Consider the following 23112-nt stretch of genomic DNA (forward strand, 5'->3'; position numbering starts at 1 on the left):
GCTGGGTTGGGTTGAGTTTGATCATTCGGGATTGAATCGGATTATAACAGGCCATATGAAGCCTGTTATTGATGGAGCCTGTTGTTGATGGAGCCTAGTGAAGCATATTAGTGCGACTGTTCTTTTATTAAAATTTATATTTTAAATTCTTCTGTGATTATCAGATTTGACAAATTTCCTATTCTAAGAAGGATCAGTCTTTATAAGGAAGATTAATTTATTCTGCCTATTGGAGATAATAACAGATTGAGATATTCTTGACTAGAGTTTATTACGTTGGAATGAGTTTGTATTTATGTAATCCCTGAGTTTTAGGGACTAACTATGTATATATATATATATATATATATATATATATATATATATATGTTGTATTTCTTTACTGGGATAGATACAAAAACACTTTTCTATCTCCTTCAATTTGGTATCAGAGCCATCTAACATCTCACGATGGCCACTACCCAACAAACCACTGATTCTATCTCTTCCTCTCTTCAATCTCCACTATCAGCTATTTCTCTTCAAGCTCCAAATCTTTTTTCTGCACCACCTCACGCACAACTTTCTTTCTCCTTAAAGTTGAAAGAAATAAATTATTTAGCTTGGAAAACCCAGTTTTTACCTATCATCAAATGCTATAATCTAAAACGGCATATTGATGGAACACCACCTCCTGCTCCTTTTGTTACCAATTCAACAACGCAGCAGTCGGATCCTAATCCAGATTATTTCAAATGGGAGCAAGAGGACCAACTCCTTCTTAGCTGGATCTGTTCTTCCTTGACTGAGGAAGTTATGCCCTATGTTACTGGAATTGACACTGCTTGTGCGGCTTGGGAATCTCTGTCTGATGTGTTTGGAACAACCAACAGTGCCAAACAAGTACAGCTTCACATTTCTCTACAGAATCTGACCTTAGGAGACAAACCTATCTCCCAATTTCTGCGTGAAGCTAAAGCAATTGCTGATGAGTTAGTTGTTGCTGGAACGCCTATTTCTACCGATGAGTTCAACGCCACTATTTTTCGATTGTTAACTCCGGAATATCATCCGGTTATTGCGACTCTCTCTGCAAGCAAAACGAAGGTATCCTTCTCTGAACTTTCTGGTCAGCTATTGGCTCATGAGATTCTTCTGCAGGGATCCAATCGCACATTGCCGATTCATGCCAATGTCGCACGGCAAAGCAATTCTGGATCAAAATCTTATAATCAACAGCGAGGGAACAATTCCCGCAATTTCACTTCTGCTTCAAAGGGTTCGAAAAAGTGGTACCCTAATCCTTGCCAAATTTGTGGCCTTAACAATCATCAAGCCAAATGGTGTCGAAAGCGTTATGATAAAGATGAACAACAGATTTTCGCTAATACAGCTCATGTTTCAGCCTCTTCAGATTCAAACACTTGGTTTGCTGACTCTGCAGCTTCTCATCACATGACGCCAGATTTATCCGCTCTTGAACTTTCAGATGAGTATAAAGGACCTGATAAAGTTACTATAGGTAATGGTTCTGGTTTACATATAACTCATGTTGGTACACGGACCATTCCCACTTCTGTTGCACAAATTAAAATGAATAAAATTTTGCATGTTCCTGCTTTGGAAAATCAATTACTTTCTGTTCACAAGTTTGCTACAGACAATGATTGTACTTTTGAATTTGACTCTGTTGGGTTTATTGTGAAGCACAAGCCAAGTAAGAGGATTCTTTTTCGAGGGCCAGCTTGATAAGGATCCGGGATCGGGAATCAAAAGAATGGGATATAAGTTCGCCTCTATGGCACCCCACGTTTATAAGGAAACGGAAACACCAATAATCGAGATTAAAACGCTCTATGGCACCCCACGTTTATAAGGAAACGGTAACACCAATAATCGAGCAAAGAACAAGATAAACGCCACAACGAGTTGATAAGTTTACCTTAATTCTTGATGCAATTAGAGGATAGCAAATTCTCACAATCACTCTAATTAAGAAGAACATGCAAGAGCATGAGCAATTCTGCCTTTGATTCAAATTATGCCAAAAATCTCCGTTTTACATCTTAAGGAGGCTATTTATATGCCTTAAACAAACATAACCCTAAAGAAGAGCATCTAACTAGGCTGCCCTAGGGCCAAAACACATGGGCTTAACTCTAAAACACAAAATAAAGTCATTTCCAGCCCAAAACAAACAACTTAATATTGGGCAGATTGCATGCATCATAAAACCAACCCAAAACAACTTAAATAAACACTATGAGCCCATATCCCTTACATATTAATTAGACCAAAACAAGCAACAAGGGATAAGAACACATCCAAGCCCACTAGGAAGCACCAATGGATCCATATCACAGCTGAGGATGGGATTTACAAGTTTTCTTTGTCACCGGTTGATACGACTAAAAGAGCATTGCATTCTGTTTGTAAACAACCAACAGATTGGCATTCAAGGCTTGGTCATCCTCAACAAGCTACAATTTCATTTATTACTTCTAAGTTTAATTTGTCTGGTTCGTCAATAAAACCAACATCAAGTCTTTGTGAAGCTTGCTGTTTAGGAAAACATAGTCAAATTCATTTACCTCTTACTGGTTCCATTGCCTCCAAACCATTAGAACTAGTTCATGGTGATGTATGGGGCCCTGCTCCAGAATTGTCTTTTTATGGAGATCGTTATTTTGTTCTTTTTGTCGATGACTTTTCTCATTTTTGTTGGTTATATCCGATTAAGCAGAAAAGTGATGTGCAATCAGTTTTTTCTCAGTTTCATAAACTTGTTGAACGACAATTAAATTCCAAGTTGCTTCAGTTTCAATCCGACTGGGGTGGTGAATTTAGACCGGTTCATACTTATCTACAGGAACATGGTATTCATCATCGTATAACCTGTCCACATACGCATCAACAGAATGGCACTGTAGAACGGAAAATTAGACATGTGGTTGATACTTGTTTATCTTTGCTATCTCATTCTTTGGTACCTAAACGGTTTTGGAATTTTGCAATGACAACAGCTACGTACTTGATTAATCGGCTTCCTACCACTGTTTTGCAGAATTGTTCTCCATTTCAGAGGTTGTATGGTAAACCTCCAGATTATGAGTTCCTTCGGGTATTTGGGTGTACCATGTATCCTTTGCTTCGGCCATATAATCGGCACAAGTTTTCTTATCGTACGGCAGCTTGTGTTTTTCTGGGTTATTCTACTAATCATCTTGGTTACATATGTTTTAATCCTGCAGATAACAAGATTTATCTTAGTCGTCATGTTCGTGTGGATGAAACACGGTTTTTATATAAGGATGCCCATTCTACAGGAGGCTCAATCCTTGGTCAGCCACAACAACAATCTGATCTTACTCCTTGGTTGGTTTTGACCGCTGCTGCACCTTCAGTTCATGCTTCTGGTCTTCCACAAATTTCTGTTCCTACTGTTGCCACAGCCTGTACTAATGTGATACACCATTCTGGTTCAGCCACAACCTCCTTCGTTCAGCCCACATCGGCTTCCACTCCTGCACCTGACCAACAGATTGTACCCGTTTTGACAACAGCTTCTCACCAATAAATAATACCGGTTTCTTCAAATCAACAGCCGGTAGAAATCACTGCTCCGCGTCGTACACATCCTATGCAACTTTGGACAAATCCAAAGAAGAACTTTGCTTTTACATCTGTTGTACGTGCAGTTGAACCCACTTGTTACACGCAAGCCATGAAACAATCGGTTTGGCATGAAGCAATGAGCAACGAAATTACTGCATTAATTCTCCATGGAACGTGGGATCTTGTGCCAAAACCACGTAATACCAACATTGTTGGTTGTAAATGGATCTTCAAAATTAAATATAATCCAGACGGCAATATCGAGCGATGTAAAGCACGGTTGGTGGCAAAGGGGTATAATCAAGTTGAAGGTGTTGATTACGCAGCGACGTTCAGTCCTGTTATCAAACCAACTACGATCCGAATTGTATTATCATTGGCAGTTACAAAGAAGTGGACCATTCGGCAGTTGGATATTTCTAATGCCTTTCTTAATGGGTATTTAGAGGAGCCTGTCTACATGCAACAACCATCAGGTTTTGCAGATTCTAGATGCCCGGATTACGTATGCCGATTGCGAAAATCAATTTATGGGCTTAAGCAGGCTCCTCGTGCATGGTTTCAGCGGCTAAATTCATATTTATTTAAAATTGGTTTTGCAAGCTCTCATACAGATTCCTCTCTTTTCATTAAAGAAACGGCTGGTGATGTTCTTTACATCTTGCTTTATGTTGATGATATTGTTATTACTGGAAGTAGTTCAGTAGCAATTCAAAAGTGTGTTCAGCAACTTTCAACTGAATTCAAGCTTCGTGATCTTGGGAAGTTGAGTTATTTTCTTGGTGTTGAAGTCTCTTATCACTCCAAAGGTATTTTACTTTCTCAACAAAAGTATTTGAGTGATTTACTTGCTGCCACTCATATGGATCAAGCTACAGAAGTTACCACACCTATGGCTACTATATGTCAATTGACCAATAATGATGGTGAACCGATGGCTGATCCTAATTTGTATCGTAGAACTGTTGGTGCTTTGCGATACGCTTGTTTAACCCGTCCAGATTTAGCATTTGCGGTGAACAGATTATGTCAGTTTATGTCCACTCCAACAATAGCTCATTGGACAGCCTGCAAATGTGTTCTACGCTATGTTAAATGCACGCTAGCACATGGTCTCTTTATTGGGTCTGCGCCAAGTTCTCAATTACAAGCATTTTGCGATGCTGATTGGGCGGGGAATGCTTTAGATCGTCGTTCAACAGGTGGTTTTGCAATTTATTTGGGTTCCAATCTGATCTTGTGGTCGGCAAAGAAGCAACCAACTGTTGCTCGATCATCGACAGAGGCAGAATACCGTGCTGTGGCTAACACAACTGCAGAGATAATATGGATTAGATCATTGCTGAAAGAATTAAAGCAACCAGTTCAGAATCCTACAATCATTTGGTGTGATAATATTGGAGCTTCCTATTTGGCGGTGAATCCGTGTTTCAAAGCAAGAACAAAACATATCGAAGTCGACTTCCATTTTGTACGCGAGTAGGTTAAAGCTGGCCACATTAGTGTACAGCATATATCCACGATGGATCAAATTGCGGATATTTTTACCAAACCTTTGAGTTCTCACAGGTTTGCTCAGCACAAGAACAAGCTCTGAATTCTTACACGAAATTCATAGCTTGAGCGGGAGTATTGGAGATAATAACAGATTGAGATATTCTTGGCTAGAGTTTATTAAGTTTGAATGAGTTTGTATCTATGTAATCCCTGAGTTTTAGGGACTAACTATGTATATATATATATGTTGTATTTCTTTATTGGGATAGATACAAAAACACTTTTCTATCTCCTTCAATTCTGCCAAAATTATCTCCGAATATAAAAGTTTAATTTCTATATTTCTATATCATATGATGATTCTCAAAAAATAAGAAATATCATATGATGGGCTCAAGTCATATTTTTAAACATCATATTTACATCAAAAGTTGTTGTTGACCCACGAGCCTTAGACATTGAATAGATATTGCCATTCTTATGGCCCTACGTTCTTAATTTTCTCCGTTGACTCTTTGTTGACACGAGTAATGGCCGCCTGAAAGTTTCCACAACGCGCAACGACGACTTGACAAGGCACTCATAATTTTCTGACAAAATTTTCCATGCCCCACCCTGACCTGACATCTTTCGGACAAAACATCAAAGAAAAGTTTTTCTTTACTTATTTAATTATTTTGGGAGTAGCAGCTCGTGATCCAATCAAATTAACAATCTTCTCAGAAATCTAAAATGGAATACTACTTGTCATCATTCTACTCATTTACTTTGCTTTTTGGTCATTCTGTCAAGTTTCCTTCAGATTGGTATGACTTCAATTAATGGCCAATGCCTCAAAGATGAGCAATTATCATTGCTTCATTTGAAGCAGAGCCTCAAATTCAATCCTAATACTTCCACCAAACTAACGACATGGAATTCTAGCATCGATTGCTGTGGTTGGCGTGGTGTAACGTGCGGTGGTGGCCGAGTAATTGGTCTCGACCTCAGTAACGAATCAATAGCAGGAGGAATTGATGATTCAAGCAGACTTTTTGACCTCCAGCGTCTCGAAAGCTTGAATCTGGCTTTTAACTACTTCCACGGTAGAAATATTCCGTCAAGATTTGGCAAGCTTATTTATTTAAGGTACCTAAATATGTCTAATAGTGGCTATGCCGGCCAAATTCCTACTGAGATATCTCGTTTGGTAAATTTGGTATTTCTTGATTTGTCATCTAACAAATATTTTTCTGGAGATAAATCAATGAAACTTGAGAATCCAAATCTTGCAACACTCGTTCAAAATCTAACACTGCTTAAAGAACTCCATCTGGATGGTTTAAATTTATCAGCTCAAGGGAATGAGTGGTGCCAAGCTTTATCAACTTCACTGCCTAATCTACAAGTATTGAGCTTGTCCAACTGTTTTCTTTCGGGTCCCATTCATCCTTCCCTTGCGAAGCTTCAGTCTCTCTCAATAATTCGTTTGGACAATAACAATTTGTCTGCTCCAGTTCCAGATTTTTTTGCAAATTTCTCCAATTTAAGAATCTTGCTCTTCAGTTCTTGTGATTTGCAGGGGACATTTCCTGCAAATGTATTCAAGGTATCAACATTAGAGATTCTTGACTTATCATATAACCAAGAACTTGAAGGCAACTTACCTGATAGTCTTCATAATTCCTCTCTTAAGACTCTGGTGCTCAGCAATACAAAATTTTCGGGAAGCCTGCCAGAGTCTGTTGGTGCGCTTGTGAATCTGTCAAGAATAGAGCTTGGATCTTGCAGTTTTACTGGAGTAATTCCGAGTTCAATGGCAAATCTCACTCAACTTATTTATCTTGACTTCTCTTCCAACATGTTCACTGGCCAAATCCCATCGTTTCAGAAGTCCAAGAATATTTTCTATGTAGACCTATCTCACAATCGACTGTCTGGTGAGATTCCATCCACTCATTGTGAAGGCCATCAGAATCTCTCTTACATTGACTTAAGGAATAATTCACTCAGTGGAAGCATTCCTTCATCTCTATTTGCAATCCCATCGCTGCAGAAGGTTCAGCTTTCCTTAAACCAACTCGGAGGACAGTTTCCTGATTTTTCAAATGTATCTCTCTCTTTGTTGGATACCCTGGATTTGAGTAGCAACAATCTGGAAGGTCTGATTCCCAATCGTGTCTTTGACCTCAAAAGACTCAATGTTCTCTTACTTTCGTCCAACAAGTTCAATGGCACCATACAGCTAGACAGGATTCAGAAGCTCAGTAATCTCACTAGGCTTGATCTTTCATACAACTACGTGACAGTAGAAAGTGCTGCCAGTTCTAGCTTGTCCTCGTATCCCCAGCTCAACACATTAAATTTAGCTTCTTGCAATCTGACTAAGTTTCCTGATCTAAGCAACCAATCACAATTGACCATGTTAGACTTGTCAGAAAACCAAATTACTGGGTTAGTACCTAGATGGATTTGGAACGTTGGTAATGGGCATCTTGTCAATCTGAATCTTTCACATAATCACTTGGATGGTCTAGAACAACCTTACTCTGTTCCCAGCCTTAATATCCTGGACCTACATAGCAATCGGCTCAAAGGGAGGATTCCAAATCCTCCACCATTCGTTACATATGTGGATTACTCAAACAATAATTTTGCTTCTGTCATACCAGATGATATAGGTAAGGACCTCCTTGTGGCCATTTTTTTCTCCCTTTCAAACAATGGCCTTACTGGTGTTATACCCAAGTCGATATGCAATGCTACGAGTCTTCAAGTTCTCGACTTGTCCAATAATGATTTAAATGGTGAACTACCAGCTTGTTTAATTGAGAGGAGTGAGAATCTTGGTGTTCTGAACTTAAGGAGAAACAGGTTCAATAGCAGTATTCCTAACAATTTCCCAAGACATTGCAAACTGAAAACTCTAGATGTGAGTGGAAATCTATTGGAGGGCCCGGTGCCACAATCTCTGATCAATTGCAACATATTAGAGGTTTTAGACCTTGGAAGTAATAAAATCAATGATGGTTTCCCATGCCTTTTGAGAAACATTTTCAGTTTGCGAGCGCTTGTTCTGCGAAATAACGCATTTCAGGGGAGCGTACACTGTCTACAGAAAGCTGTCAAATGGACAAAGCTTCAGATTGTTGACATAGCCTCCAACGAATTCAGTGGTCTACTACCAAATACTGTCTTGACTAAATGGAAGGCAATGATGCAAGATGGAAATGAAACCCATGACCACCTCAAATTCGAGGTCCTACATCTTGATCATCTATATTACCAGGATTCAATAAAAGTTGTCAACAAAGGCCTTGAAATGAACCTGGTGAAGATCCTAACAGCCTTCACTATCATTGATTTCTCCAACAACAAGTTTGAAGGGCCAATACCAGACTCCATTGGACAACTCAGAGCGCTTTATGTCCTCAACTTGTCACATAATGCTCTCACAGGCCAAATCCCCTCATCTTTTGGGAATTTGAAACATGTGGAGTCCTTAGACCTATCTGTGAACAACCTGGACGGGATGATTCCATTGCAGATTGCAAGCCTGACATTTCTGTCATTCTTGAATCTCTCCATCAATCACCTGCATGGAAGAATCCCAACTAGTACTCAACTGCAATCGTTTTCGCGGGAATCTTTCATAGGTAATCGAGGATTATATGGACCTCCTTTAACGGACACAGATTATAAAGTGCCAACTTCAGAGGATACTGATTCAGATTCTTCTAGTATTCTTACTAGCAGGGGTTTCATAATAAGTGCAGAATTGGGTTTTATTTTCGGCTTAGGAATTGTGATTGGACCTCTTATATATTGGAAAAGGTGGAGGAAATGGTATTACAAACAAGTTGCTCGTGTTCTTTGCAATATCTTCACTCGGCTAAATATAGAAAGTAGGAATAATAGAAGAAGAGCCCATGCAAATCGGACACGAAGGCATTGACAAGAGGAAGACATAAAGAAATAAAAGAGGTTGCTATGTATTATATATAATTTTCCTTCATTTTCTTCTTTTCTATTTTAAACTGTTCCCTTCTGAACTTTGAATGGGTTAACCATTTCAAGAACAGTAGAAATGCTTGTAAATTTGTGACTGTATGTTGTTGCATAATATTTGGAAAATATTACAATATAAAGAAAATGAAGCGGTTAACAGTTAACTGATTCGACCTTCAAGAGAAATCCAATTTGTAGTGCTCTTTGTCTCGTTTTTTCACCCAAAAGAGAGAGAGAGAGAGAGAGAGAGAGAGAGAAAAAAAAAAAAAAAAAAAAAAAAAAAACAGAACTGCAGCAAAGTTGCTGAGCTGGTTGAGGTTGACTGCTGCTGGGCTGGATCCCCGTGGGCTCTAGCTGACTTAGTTTTCGGCCTAGTCGAGTCCAAAACGGCAATCTAAAACAATTCTAGTCCACAAAAATTTAATTAAATATTTTCGTTTTAGGTATACCAACTATTAAAAATTAAAGAAGGAAAGAAGCAAAATCGCCGGCCCAACCCAACAACTCAATTTAAATACCATAAATTAGAATCAATAAGAATGAATTAAAATTTTGAAATTGATTAAATTTTAAATCCATTCTGCTTGATTGATTTGAAAATTTAATGTTAATATATTATTTTAATTTTAAAATGGATACTCCATATTTCTTTTCAGGCCACCTCTTCTGTTAGAAACAACAGAAATTATTGACAATAAATTGGGCTCAGTTGAATACTTGAGCAGGTTCATATTAAATAATTTTGTCCAAAATGGCAAAACTATTTTTAGGTTTTTTCTTTTTTACATTTGATAAGGAAATATAATGTCAATTTTAAATTAATGCTCAATTCAAATCTAAATGGATACTGATGATTTTATATTAAGATTTCAATTTTTACAATTATTGACTTTTCAATTTTTAAATCATAGGTTTCCTTGTAATTTCCCATTTTTTAATTTCTTAATTTACAAAAAAAAAAAAAAAGTTAATCTCTTATTTGCACTATTCAAATTCAATTTACAAATTGCAGATTGTTTCTAATTCACGTCTTTTTGGACGAACTTTAAATTTAACTGGATTTAATTTTACTTGCAAATTTAATGAAATAGAAAATTATAAATTATAAATTGTAATAGAAGCAAAATCCAATAGTGGTCAATGATAGCTATTTATTGCCAATTACCCAAGTTTTAAGGTCAATGATTTTTGGCACTTTTTCTACAAGTTGTGCCAATTGCCAAGCCCCAAGACTTACGGGCTCCAAAGAAGTCCATGTTTGATGTCACTGTTTGGTTGAGTTGGTTGCCTCCATTTATTTATTTATTTAGCTGTTTTTGGGTACATCATGAATATATATATTATGAAAATTCAACCTCTTCTTAGCCTCATCTCATAGATACTGTCAAATATTAAATTATTTAATCTAATGGCAACTTTATAAATTATAACAATAATAATAATTAGGTTCATGGTTTTTAAGAATATTTTTTTTTAGTTTTTTATAAAAATAAAAGATTGTATTTATAGTTAACTATTTTAAATTTATAATAAAATAATATCTTTTTTAAATATGGTTTTTATTGTAACTAGTAATTACTTTATATTTTAAAACACAACTAAAACATAATTTTCTTTTTAGTTGATAATTTTTTTTAAAATTTAAGCAATTATTGTCTTTCTAATATTCAAATTGATCCACAATAAATGCTCTGAATTATTCAAAGATGAGGACACTAGATTGTTCTCATTTTATATTCATAGAATTTCAAGTCTACACATATATTCTATATTCTTCTTTTTGTTTTTCTTCCTTATTCATTGGTATGTATATAATCATATATTCTTCCTCTTTATAATAATAATAATAATAATAATAATAATAACAACGATATTTTTTATCATTCATTGGTTAAAAAAAATGAGAAAAGTGGAAATAATTTTAAAATATCTATATCGTAATTGATTTGATCCGTAAATAAATCCATAGACAGAATCTATGCGAGTTTTATTCACGAGGAAGAAGTTATTATCAAGACAGAAGTTATTATCAAGACAGAAGCACTGTAATGATGCCTAAAACGAAAAGACTTGCTGTTTTTCTTTTTTCATTTGGGTCTTCACAGTATTGTTACTATTATCCTTGAAGTCGACAATTTATATATCTATGGCGGACAATGGGGTAGTTAAAGTTCCACAGTTTTCCTTTCTTCCTTTGTTTCTTTTTTCTAACCTTTTACTACTGAAATTTGAAATTTCTTTTGTGAAGGACTTCTTTTTTCTTTTTGAGAAAGCATTGTTAAGGACTTTGAAGTTGAACCCTCCTTCCCAGGCATTATTAAGACTAAAGAATACTAAAAAGTACTAATTTATTTTTTTTATCACTAATTACTGTTACAATTGCATTTTATTTTTTTCATTTTTTTATTATTTTACTTACTTAGTAGCTTTTAAATTAATTGATTTTAAGAAAAATTTTACTTCATATTGATCTCAACTATTTCAATTCTATTTAATTAAATTCAATTTTTAATTTAGGGCAAAATTAAGGTGCTGTTTGTTTTATATTAAATCTTTTGTTTTTCGTTTTTTTCCTTAAAAAATGAACAAAATTTACTTGTTTAAATTTGTTTTTTTTTTTCCTTTACTTTTTTAAAAAAAAAATTTTAAAACAAAAAATAAATTTTACGAAATCACAAATTGAAACAACCCGAATTTTTATTTTCAAAAATTTTCCAATTAAATTTAATGAACCAACAGCCTGGAAATTAATATTAATATTTTAGTGCAACTACTATGAGAAACTGAACCAAAAACCGATTGAAAAATTCGAAAACCAGTTGAAAATCGATGATTTGGGCCGAATCGAACCGAATCGAACCGGTTCGACTCAAACCATCTAGAAAATTCTCTTTTTCTTTTATCTCCAACGCTAAACTCACTCCCCCTCACCAGCGCACCTCCACTCCATCGCCACTGTCACCACAGCGCCACCGCCACTCCTCCCTCTTCTTCTTCTTTTTCTTCTCCTTCTTCTTCTTCTTCTCCTTCTTCTTTCCTTTCTTCCTTTTTCTTTCTTTTTCTTTCCTTGTGCCTGCGTTCTTGGCGAGACAGAGGCAACGCAGCAGAGCCGCGCGCCACTGCCACTCGGCCACCGCCCCTACTGCAGCTCGGCAACGCAGCAGCTCCGCCAGCAGCTCCTCGTCTCCTCGGCCAGATCGCGTTGCTGCTCCTCTGTCGCGCCTACAGCAGCAGCACAGCCTTGTCAAGCCGTCGCTGCCACTGCAGATCGGGCCTCCGCCGGCGTCACAGCAGCTCTGCCGTCTTTCCAGCACGCCGATCGGTCGTCTCCACCTCTCTCCGCCACTGCCAGTCGAGTTCGACCTCCGGCAGTTACTGCTTTTTAACCCGACACGCGTAAGAATTTTCGATCTAGCAATAATTAATTAATTAATGTTAATTTAGTTAATGTTATTTAGTTAATGTTATTAGTAGTTAATTAATTAACATTAATTGTGTTAATGTTAATGTTATTTAGATAATGAAATATTAGTTAATTAAATTAAATTAAATTAACTAATATTAGATAATGAAATTAATTTTATTATTTGTAATTAATTAATCTAGCTAAGTTAATGTTAGAAATGTTAGTTAATTAAATTAATCTTATTATTTGTAGTTAATTAATGTAGTTAATTTAATTTGGTAAATGTGAGTAGTTAATAGCTTTATAATTTTATTATTGATTTAATTAAGGTAGCCTAGATATAATGTTATTGTAATGTATAAATTGGATTGTGTGGTGATGTTGAGATTAAGGAGGATGGGAAACTGTTGTTTGATTAATTGCCCGACGGATGGGCCGTATGGATTGAATAATTGTGAAATTGTTGATATTTTAACAGGTAGATAGTCCAATTTTTAGGGGAGATGCTGCCGAAATTTCGGTAGAAAAATAAAATAAATTCGGTATAAAAAAATAAAATAAAATAAATAAAATAGAAGTCAGAAGAAAATAAAGAAAATAGTGTTCGGTAGAAAAATAAATTTATTATAGAAAATAAATTAAATCTCGAGATTAAATTACGTAGAAGAGTTATAATATAAAATAAAAATTTTAGAGTGGTAAAGAAATATTTTGTCTGATAGAATTATTTTCTGCCGTGTCGTTCTTCTTTTTCTTAGATCGCCCGGGTCCATCTAGTGCTCCTCCAGGACAACATCAAAGCTAGAATTTCGCTCTCCATCACTGTGAGTAATAATAAATAATGCATATCAACATGCATTTGCATAGCATTTATATATATATATATATATATATATATGTATATTTATATATTTTTATATTAAAGCTCATATTTATTTTGTTGCATAATTGTATATTTGGATGTATTTGGTGTAGTACGTTGAAGGAATTGTTTGAATAATTGTGTTGTGCATATATTGTGAATTGTTTGTGTGGAATTGGGATGAAGTGGGTCACCATGGGACTGTGAGACCGTACCGTTATATGGATCCAATATGATTACCGTTAGCCGGGTAAATGGGAGATCGGCGCCCCCGTGTGCACCTACTGTTACCGTTACCGTTAACCACGGGTTAACTTCTCGTCGTTGCGCACCGGACAGTCTAGATTTGATCGCAGCCCGCAGGGTGGCCTCCTGTTGTGAGCGCTTGATGATCTAGATTGGATGGAGACCACCGGGTTGCCTCCTGTTGGTATGAAAAAGAAAAGAGAGGATAGAAAAACAATGAGAGGGCTGGTCAAGTGAGGATTAGACCGGTCGGCCAGTATGGGGGATTGGCTCCCTGGTGCACATGTGAGAGGATGAGCCATGTGGGAGGACGGCTCATCGGGGGTTCGGTGACTCCACTGACTAATTTCCACGTGATGTGATTATTTGAAGGTGATATTGTTTGTGGGTGCTGATGTAATGTCATCTGATTGACTGTTGTGTGTTCATTCAGTACACTAGGGTGCATTTTGCTTGACTGTATGTGGTGTGTATTATTTATTATTATTCACCGAGTTGCAAAACTCACCCCCCCCCCCAACAAACCTCCCAGGTACTAGGAAGCAGCTGATTCGACTGGAGCTCTGCAATCTTCTCCGCAGAGTTATAAATGTAAACTTTATATTCCTGTTATTTAATTTTGGATGTATAAATTATTCTGTTATCAGATTATTCTTGGACTCCGCAGTTATAGGGTTGTGTATGAATATTGGATCTATTGTTAGCATTACACTATAAATTATATATTATGCAACTAGCCACAGGTGAACCAGTAAGCCCATAATGTGATTATAATTTATTGTGAATAGGCCCCAGGTTATATATTATGTGTTAATCGAGATTGGGCCATATGTTTGTATAGAGGCTTACTGTTTTGATGAAATTGAGACAGATTGGATAATTTAGGCTTACTACGGGCCTCGGGGGCCTTAAGCTTACCTAGGCCCTAGTGCCGGTCCGGCCCACGGAAACGGGTCGTGACAAAGGTGGTATCAGAGCATAAGTTTATAAGTTAGATGTAACTGCGGAGTAATTCCTGTCATGTCTTGACATTGTCTTCCTTGCTTTTCCCTTCAGCGTTGTTCGCAACCAGACTAAAGTCAAGTTGTTCAATGATTAAAATTTGCATCCTTGTTCATTAGAGATGTGATTTAGTTACTGATGCTAGGAGATGGTTTAAACAAAAATCCTTCTATGGAATAAATAATAGTCATATATAATTTAAGTATGTAAGAAGATAAGTTGCATATGAATAATAAGTTGAAGTCAAATACTGTAAGTGTACTATTTTATTTAATATGTGTTGAATGTAGAATACATACAAAAAAAAGATGCATGAGTGCGTGTATATGTGTGCCTGCAGAATTGAGAATTAGTTGCTAGTTTTATTTAATAAGAGAACCAAACGATTCGGATTTGAGGACATTAGAATATATTTAACTGGTGCCTTGAATTAATATATGTATTTGGTGACATTTACATGATGTTGGTTGTTGGAATTTATTATAGTTATTGGGGTAAATATTTTCTGGATGGAATAATTACATTAATTAGTATAAGTACATAACTGATTTTTATAAGGTTTAAATATTGAAGGATTTGGTGTGATTTGCTATAATAATTGGTAATGAGTATTTTTCATAAAGAATAATATTGGTGGAATTATTATACCAAGTGATTTTTAATTATGAGAAGTAATTACTGCTTGGTGGAGTAAAGTGTATTGTGGCATTCATCAACTATTTCTTTTCAAGTGTATGAATATAGCGAATAATATAAATTATTGTGGTTAAAAGAAAAGTAAATCGCGATTTTTAGTAAGAGATAAATTACTCTAATCTTTATGTACTTAGTGGTGGATATTGTGTGGCTTGTGGAATCTTATGGTTGATCTAATGGTATTTAGCCTTTTGATATTTAAAATAATTGTTGCACACTCGATGGTATGTGAATTACAAACAATGATTTTTGTTTAATGAGCGATTCTATGATCCGAGGAACGACTCTATAAGGGAATTAAGGTACTTATGTTATGTAAATAGTGGGCTCTGATGATTAAGTGTATTGGTGAATGACATCGGACATGGAGAGATAATTGTCCAATTATTGAATTGATATAATACTAATGAATTAGATAAGTAAGGATGGATCTAGTCCTGTTATTGTATGGATATTAAGAAAAGAATCAATTACAGAAATGTGAAGGGTATAAATTAATATGATTTAAATGAGGATAGTCAGTAATTAGAGGTTTAATAAATTAGGGATTATGGGTAATAAGATTCGATGAAAATAAAAATAATGATATATCAGCGGATTTAAGATAAAGACCTCTATATTTTGGGATTTCATGAGTGTAGAAAAATTGTGATTTACAGTCATGAAAGAGTTATGGATCCATGTGTGATATAATTAAGATCCTAGTACATGTAGAATGTTTAATAAGCCAGACTAAGCGTATGGACCAAGTATAATAAAATAAAAGTAAAAGATAGCAAAGGAAATTAGTGGTTTTGGGATTGAAATGCTATTATATTCGATGATAATTATATTAGGAAAATTATAGCTTGAATATAATTTGAATATAAAGAATAGAGGAGAATAATGTTTGTATAATTAAACAGTTTCTTGTTATCTCTTGGAGTATAGAGAGAATGTGAATGTTAAGAAATTAAATGATCATGAAGAGTAATTTTATGATGTAATTAAATTAAGATAAAAAAAAAAAAAAAAAGAAGAGTTGTGAAAGTTCAAAAGATGCTTTAGAATAAGTAGTTAAGAATAGGTAGTTAGACAAAAAGAAGTGAAATATTATTAAAAGTAGAAAGATGGAACATGTATACTATTGAAGGTAGGGAAATGGCTTTGAGGTTTAAAATAGTCATCACTATCGGTGATAATTCTAATAGAATATTAAATAAATAATTGATAATGTTATAAACCAACCTTATGAGTTGAGTTAATCGGGTCCTTGCAAGGTGAGTTTTGAGAACTTTGTGGTTCATATATAGTAAATTCATATTCTAAAAAGAGATCAAAGGTAGGAAGTTATTGAATGTCTGGTGGTATACAAATAGATAATGATTTAAGGATTGTAATCCCGATGACAAAAGAACTTAGTACTTATATTCAGAAAGAAAGATAGATTTCTTGCTTGAGAGAAAGAGATAAGAAAATTTTGACTTCTGTAATTTGATAAGTGTATTATGTTTTATCAGTTATATTAATTGAACCCATATATTGAGCTTATAAATGTATCATGTACAAGTGATATGTGTTATTAATAGTAATAACTGGGAATAAGAGTTGATAAAAGGTCATGGGATATAGCTTGAGATGACAATGAATGTGAATAAATGTAACTTGTTGGTGGAAAGTACATACATAAGGACTTTCTATTACTTAGTGCATATTTTGAAAGTTACTTATTTTATTGAATGGAGAAGAAAAGTTAACAATTATGACCCTAGTAGAACATAAAGGTATTTGGAATATTGGCATTTGGTAACAAACTAGCTGAGTTTTAATTTACTATTCGTTTGGAACAGTGAAACTTGGTATAAGAAATAAATAGGTGAATTTGGGATAGTTTTAACAATTTTAGTGAAGAGACTACATGCCAATATTTGAAGACTGATAATATAAGTTGTAAGATTATTGGATGTGATAACTAGATAAGACTATATCTTAATTATCTTGGAGTGCCACTTCATGTGTGTCAATCAAATCATTAATAAATGAAAATTGCTCATGGAATGATTGAGATACCAATTAGGATGAGAATTAGTAAGACATGAAGTGGAGTCAGTGTAAACCTGTTTTGAATTCCTTAGTAATTGATGCAATTGCGGATAAATGAATAAAATTGTTATAAATGGCAGTTTGCGATATAACTTGCTGTTTAAAGGATTTAATGAGGTATTAACCTTGTTTAGAGTACAGGATATAGAGAGAACATAATTAAGGTTGAGGATATTCCTAGATCGTATTAGGAATAAATTTTACAAAATTTGGAGGTGATAGACTTGGAGAAAAGGAATAACCCAATGATATTATTATCTGAATATTCATAGGTATTCATGGGATTAAGAATAAACATAAAACAAGGACATAGGTAATTAGGAGTTGGATTATAGGTTTAACATCCTTAATCTCTTACTTAACTAGAGCAAAAAAAAAAAAAAAGGGCACTACTTGTTTAGGATTCGTGATTTCTAGATACATAAACTTAGGTTTAAAACATTGATTAAAGACAGAAGAAATAAGCTTGTAGTAGTGGCAATAATTTGTTCTCTTTAATTGGAAATGATTTAAATAGCACTTAATGGCAAAATTTGATAATAATCGAAAACTTTCTTGAGTTGGCAGCAATCATTTTATTTAATTATGAACAACTTCAATGATTATGAGGGCAAATATATGGAATTGGAATTGATGGAAAATGATTGAGTCGGCATGTAGGTTTTGAATTTTAAAATAAGGAGTCCAAATTGAGATACGGATTCTTATATCAGTAAGATTAAATACTTGGTTTGTGTATGAGTTTCTTATGGAGCGATGATCTTTGCCTATGATAGTTAGTGAGAGAATAAATGACGATACATCAATGTAAGGACACATGATTTAGAGCTAATGAGATTAATAACCCTTACTTAAGCAGAGGTTATTAGTGATTAAAATTCTTACGCGTAAAGGTGAATACTAGTATCGAATCTGTGCCTTGGGTTATGAATAGTTTATTTGATTTGACGACTTGTAGATATAACTATAGTGATAAGGTAGATATCTAACTGTTCATCAGAACAAGTATTCTCCTGAGTGTGAATGTCATAACTTTTAGCAGTTGCAGCATTATGTGTGAGAAGCACAACCACCATTGTAGTAAACAACTGTTGCATCGTAGTTTCTTGTTAGCTTTAAAATTCGAGGACGAATTTTTTTTTAAGGTGAGAAGACTGAAACAACCCGAATTTTTATTTTCAAAAATTTTCCAATTAAATTTAATGAACCAACAGCCTGGAAATTAATATTAATATTTTAGTGCAACTACTATGAGAAACCGAACCAAAAACCGATTGAAAAATTCGAAAACCAGTTGAAAATCGATGATTTGGGCCGAATCGAACCGAATCGAACCGGTTCGACTCAAACCATCTAGAAAATTCTCTTTTTCTTTTATCTCCAACGCTAAACTCACTCCCCCTCACCAGCGCACCTCCACTCCATCGCCACTGTCACCACAGCGCCACCGCCACTCCTCCCTCTTCTTCTTCTTTTTCTTCTCCTTCTTCTTCTTCTTCTCCTTCTTCTTTCCTTTCTTCCTTTTTCTTTCTTTTTCTTTCCTTGTGCCTGCGTTCTTGGCGAGACAGAGGCAACGCAGCAGAGCCGCGCGCCACTGCCACTCGGCCACCGCCCCTACTGCAGCTCGGCAACGCAGCAGCTCCGCCAGCAGCTCCTCGTCTCCTCGGCCAGATCGCGTTGCTGCTCCTCTGTCGCGCCTACAGCAGCAGCACAGCCTTGTCAAGCCGTCGCTGCCACTGCAGATCGGGCCTCCGCCGGCGTCACAGCAGCTCTGCCGTCTTTCCAGCACGTCGATCGGTCGTCTCCACCTCTCTCCGCCACTGCCAGTCGAGTTCGACCTCCGGCAGTTACTGCTTTTTAACCCGACACGCGTAAGAATTTTCGATCTAGCAATAATTAATTAATTAATGTTAATTTAGTTAATGTTATTTAGTTAATGTTATTAGTAGTTAATTAATTAACATTAATTGTGTTAATGTTAATGTTATTTAGATAATGAAATATTAGTTAATTAAATTAAATTAAATTAACTAATATTAGATAATGAAATTAATTTTATTATTTGTAATTAATTAATCTAGCTAAGTTAATGTTAGAAATGTTAGTTAATTAAATTAATCTTATTATTTGTAGTTAATTAATGTAGTTAATTTAATTTGGTAAATGTGAGTAGTTAATAGCTTTATAATTTTATTGTTGATTTAATTAAGGTAGCCTAGATATAATGTTATTGTAATGTATAAATTGGATTGTGTGGTGATGTTGAGATTAAGGAGGATGGGAAACTGTTGTTTGATTAATTGCCCGACGGATGGGCCGTATGGATTGAATAATTGTGAAATTGTTGATATTTTAACAGGTAGATAGTCCAATTTTTAGGGGAGATGCTGCCGAAATTTCGGTAGAAAAATAAAATAAATTCGGTATAAAAAAATAAAATAAAATAAATAAAATAGAAGTCAGAAGAAAATAAAGAAAATAGTGTTCGGTAGAAAAATAAATTTATTATAGAAAATAAATTAAATCTCGAGATTAAATTACGTAGAAGAGTTATAATATAAAATAAAAATTTTAGAGTGGTAAAGAAATATTTTGTCTGATAGAATTATTTTCTGCTGTGTCGTTCTTCTTTTTCTTAGATCGCCCGGGTCCATCTAGTGCTCCTCCAGGACAACATCAAAGCTAGAATTTCGCTCTCCATCACTGTGAGTAATAATAAATAATGCATATCAACATGCATTTGCATAGCATTTATATATATATATATATATATATATATATATATATATGTATATTTATATATTTTTATATTAAAGCTCATATTTATTTTGTTGCATAATTGTATATTTGGATGTATTTGGTGTAGTACGTTGAAGGAATTGTTTGAATAATTGTGTTGTGCATATATTGTGAATTGTTTGTGTGGAATTGGGATGAAGTGGGTCACCATGGGACTGTGAGACCGTACCGTTATATGGATCCAATATGATTACCGTTAGCCGGGTAAATGGGAGATCGGCGCCCCCATGTGCACCTACTGTTACCGTTACCGTTAACCACGGGTTGGCTTCTCGTCGTTGCGCACCGGACAGTCTAGATTTGATCGCAGCCCGCAGGGTGGCCTCCTGTTGTGAGCGCTTGATGATCTAGATTGGATGGAGACCACCGGGTTGCCTCCTGTTGGTATGAAAAAGAAAAGAGAGGATAGAAAAACAATGAGAGGGCTGGTCAAGTGAGGATTAGACCGGTCGGCCAGTATGGGGGATCGGCTCCCTGGTGCACATGTGAGAGGATGAGCCATGTGGGAGGACGGCTCATCGGGGGTTCGGTGACTCCACTGACTAATTTCCACGTGATGTGATTATTTGAAGGTGATATTGTTTGTGGGTGCTGATGTAATGTCATCTGATTGACTGTTGTGTGTTCATTCAGTACACTAGGGTGCATTTTGCTTGACTGTATGTGGTGTGTATTATTTATTATTATTCACCGAGTTGCAAAACTCACCCCCCCCAACAAACCTCCCAGGTACTAGGAAGCAGCTGATTCGACTGGAGCTCTGCAATCTTCTCCGCAGAGTTATAAATGTAAACTTTATATTCCTGTTATTTAATTTTGGATGTATAAATTATTCTGTTATCAGATTATTCTTGGACTCCGCAGTTATAGGGTTGTGTATGAATATTGGATCTATTGTTAGCATTACACTATAAATTATATATTATGCAACTAGCCACAGGTGAATCAGTAAACCCATAATGTGATTATAATTTATTGTGAATAGGCCCCAGGTTATATATTATGTGTTAATCGAGATTGGGCCATATGTTTGTATAGAGGCTTACTGTTTTGATGAAATTGAGACAGATTGGATAATTTAGGCTTACTACGGGCCTCGGGGGCCTTAAGCTTACCTAGGCCCTAGTGCCGGTCCGGCCCACGGAAACGGGTCGTGACACAAATAATGATTTCTGTAATTGTTCTTTCTTCATTTATTCTAAATTTCTTTTTTTTTCATTTTTTTATAAGACTTGTCCCCATAAAGTATTATTATTATTATTATTATTATTATTATTATTATTATTATTATTTTCTCTATCCATATAAATCTAATGTCATCTATTTATCCAAAATACATAAGCATTATTTTTATTATCTCTATTTTCTCTATCCATACAAGTCTAATATCATCTATTTTTTTCCATCTCTTCTTTATTTAGTATTATTTTTATATTTATTATTATTTTCTCTATCCACATAAATCTAATATCATTTAGTATTATTTATTTATTATAATACTTGGATATCATATTTTTATTCAATTGATTGTATATATAATAATTAATATTTAATTTAACTTTGAATTTAAAAATTAGAGTGTGAAATATTTTTAATTATTTTGTCTTAGATTTTATATTTTTAAATTTTTTATTATTAACTAAAACCTTTAATAGCTTAATAAGGGAGAGATTTGATAATTGAAAGAATTTTTCACATCATGAACTAAAAGAAATGAAAAATAATTTTAGAAAAAAAAAACAGTTTTGAGAAACAAGTAACCAAAAAGTGAAAACATTTTATGTTTCTAATAAATAAAAAACTAAAAACAAACAATTATAACAAATAGGGCCTAAGATAATACTTTTATTTTTTAGTCAAACTGACTTAAAATTTTTTTGAACAAAATAAATAAGTATATGCACATTTTTCTAAAATTAAAAAATAAAAAATTGAAAATTGAAAACATAAAATAAATTATAAAAAATGAAATTCATGAATCAAAAGCTTATTTTGATTTTTTTTTTTTAACTTTTACCTTTTGAAATAATAAGCAATTTTATTTTGCTTGAATGAAAATTGGATTTCAATTAACCTAAATACGAAAGTATTGTCTTAATTTTTAATCTTAAGCTTAAAATTAGACTTTAATTGAATACAAATAATAATTAGGGACCGACTTGCAGTAATTGTTTTTTAAAAATCCCTTTTAGGATGCAGTTAATCTCAAACTTACAAATTGGACTATTATAGTAGTAATAGAATTAGAAACCATGAATTTGGAGTACATAAGTTTTTTTCTTTAGGTTCATTAAATAAGTGAATTATGTTGAGGGATTTGTCAATAATTTTTATTTTATTTTATTAATTTGTTTTATTAAATTTACAATTTCATTCTCCTGAAACCAAACTCTAAATATTTCAGTATCATAAATCAAAAATTCATTTATTTGGGAGTCTCCAGTTTTCTTTTTTATGTTCCAATTTCAGATTTTTTTTTTCACTTATTAAAAGTTTTGATTAGATCGGATGTTTATTTTAAATTTTTCTTAGCTTTTATTAATTAAGTTATAAATTTCAAAAAGGAAAATTCAAATTGTTGAAAAATGATGCACAATGATGAAGTAGACACTATTAGATTGAGTGCGGGCTTGTTGAACAAGATCTAAATTTTCAAAAGTCTAGTCCAACCAACTTATAAGTTTTAGGTGACTGAGTTGCTTCAAGTCAAGGAAACTGCCAACGGCAACATTGAATTCAAATGGGCCAAAAAGACCAACACTATTTTCCAAAACGAATTTTTCAAATATTTTTATTATTTTATCACTTTTTTCTAATAAATAGTCAAATATAGCCTCATTTAAATTAAAAAAAAAAAATTATTTTTAATTGGTTTAATGTATGGGTGGACTTATACATCAAGCATGAGTAAGTTCTTTCAACTAATATATATATATAAAAA

General features: G+C 34.3%; 1 protein-coding gene and 2 long non-coding RNA genes across 3 annotated transcripts; all 3 read left to right on the top strand.

The window, feature by feature from the left end:
* The first annotated feature begins 5771 nt into the window (after positions 1-5771).
* LOC149498508 (receptor-like protein 7) lies at positions 5772-9367 on the top strand. The gene has a single exon (XM_089718213.1). The coding sequence runs from the start codon at positions 5900-5902 to the stop codon at positions 9023-9025; it is 3126 nt and encodes a 1041-aa protein (XP_089574339.1). The 5' UTR covers positions 5772-5899; the 3' UTR covers positions 9026-9367.
* Positions 9368-11880: 2513 nt separating this feature from the next.
* LOC149498509 (uncharacterized) lies at positions 11881-14325 on the top strand. Its single transcript, XR_016319672.1, has 3 exons — positions 11881-12474; positions 13243-13308; positions 14125-14325. It is a non-coding gene; the product is annotated as an uncharacterized LOC149498509 (long non-coding RNA).
* A 3688-nt stretch (positions 14326-18013) lies between these two features.
* LOC149498510 (uncharacterized) lies at positions 18014-21101 on the top strand. Its single transcript, XR_016319673.1, has 3 exons — positions 18014-19243; positions 20012-20077; positions 20901-21101. It is a non-coding gene; the product is annotated as an uncharacterized LOC149498510 (long non-coding RNA).
* The last annotated feature ends 2011 nt before the right edge of the window (positions 21102-23112 follow it).

The sequence above is a fragment of the Jatropha curcas genome, chromosome 2 (genome assembly GCF_041381405.1).
Source record: "Jatropha curcas cultivar XTBG-Jc1 chromosome 2, XTBG_Jcur_1.0, whole genome shotgun sequence".
Lineage (NCBI taxonomy): Eukaryota > Viridiplantae > Streptophyta > Magnoliopsida > Malpighiales > Euphorbiaceae > Jatropha > Jatropha curcas.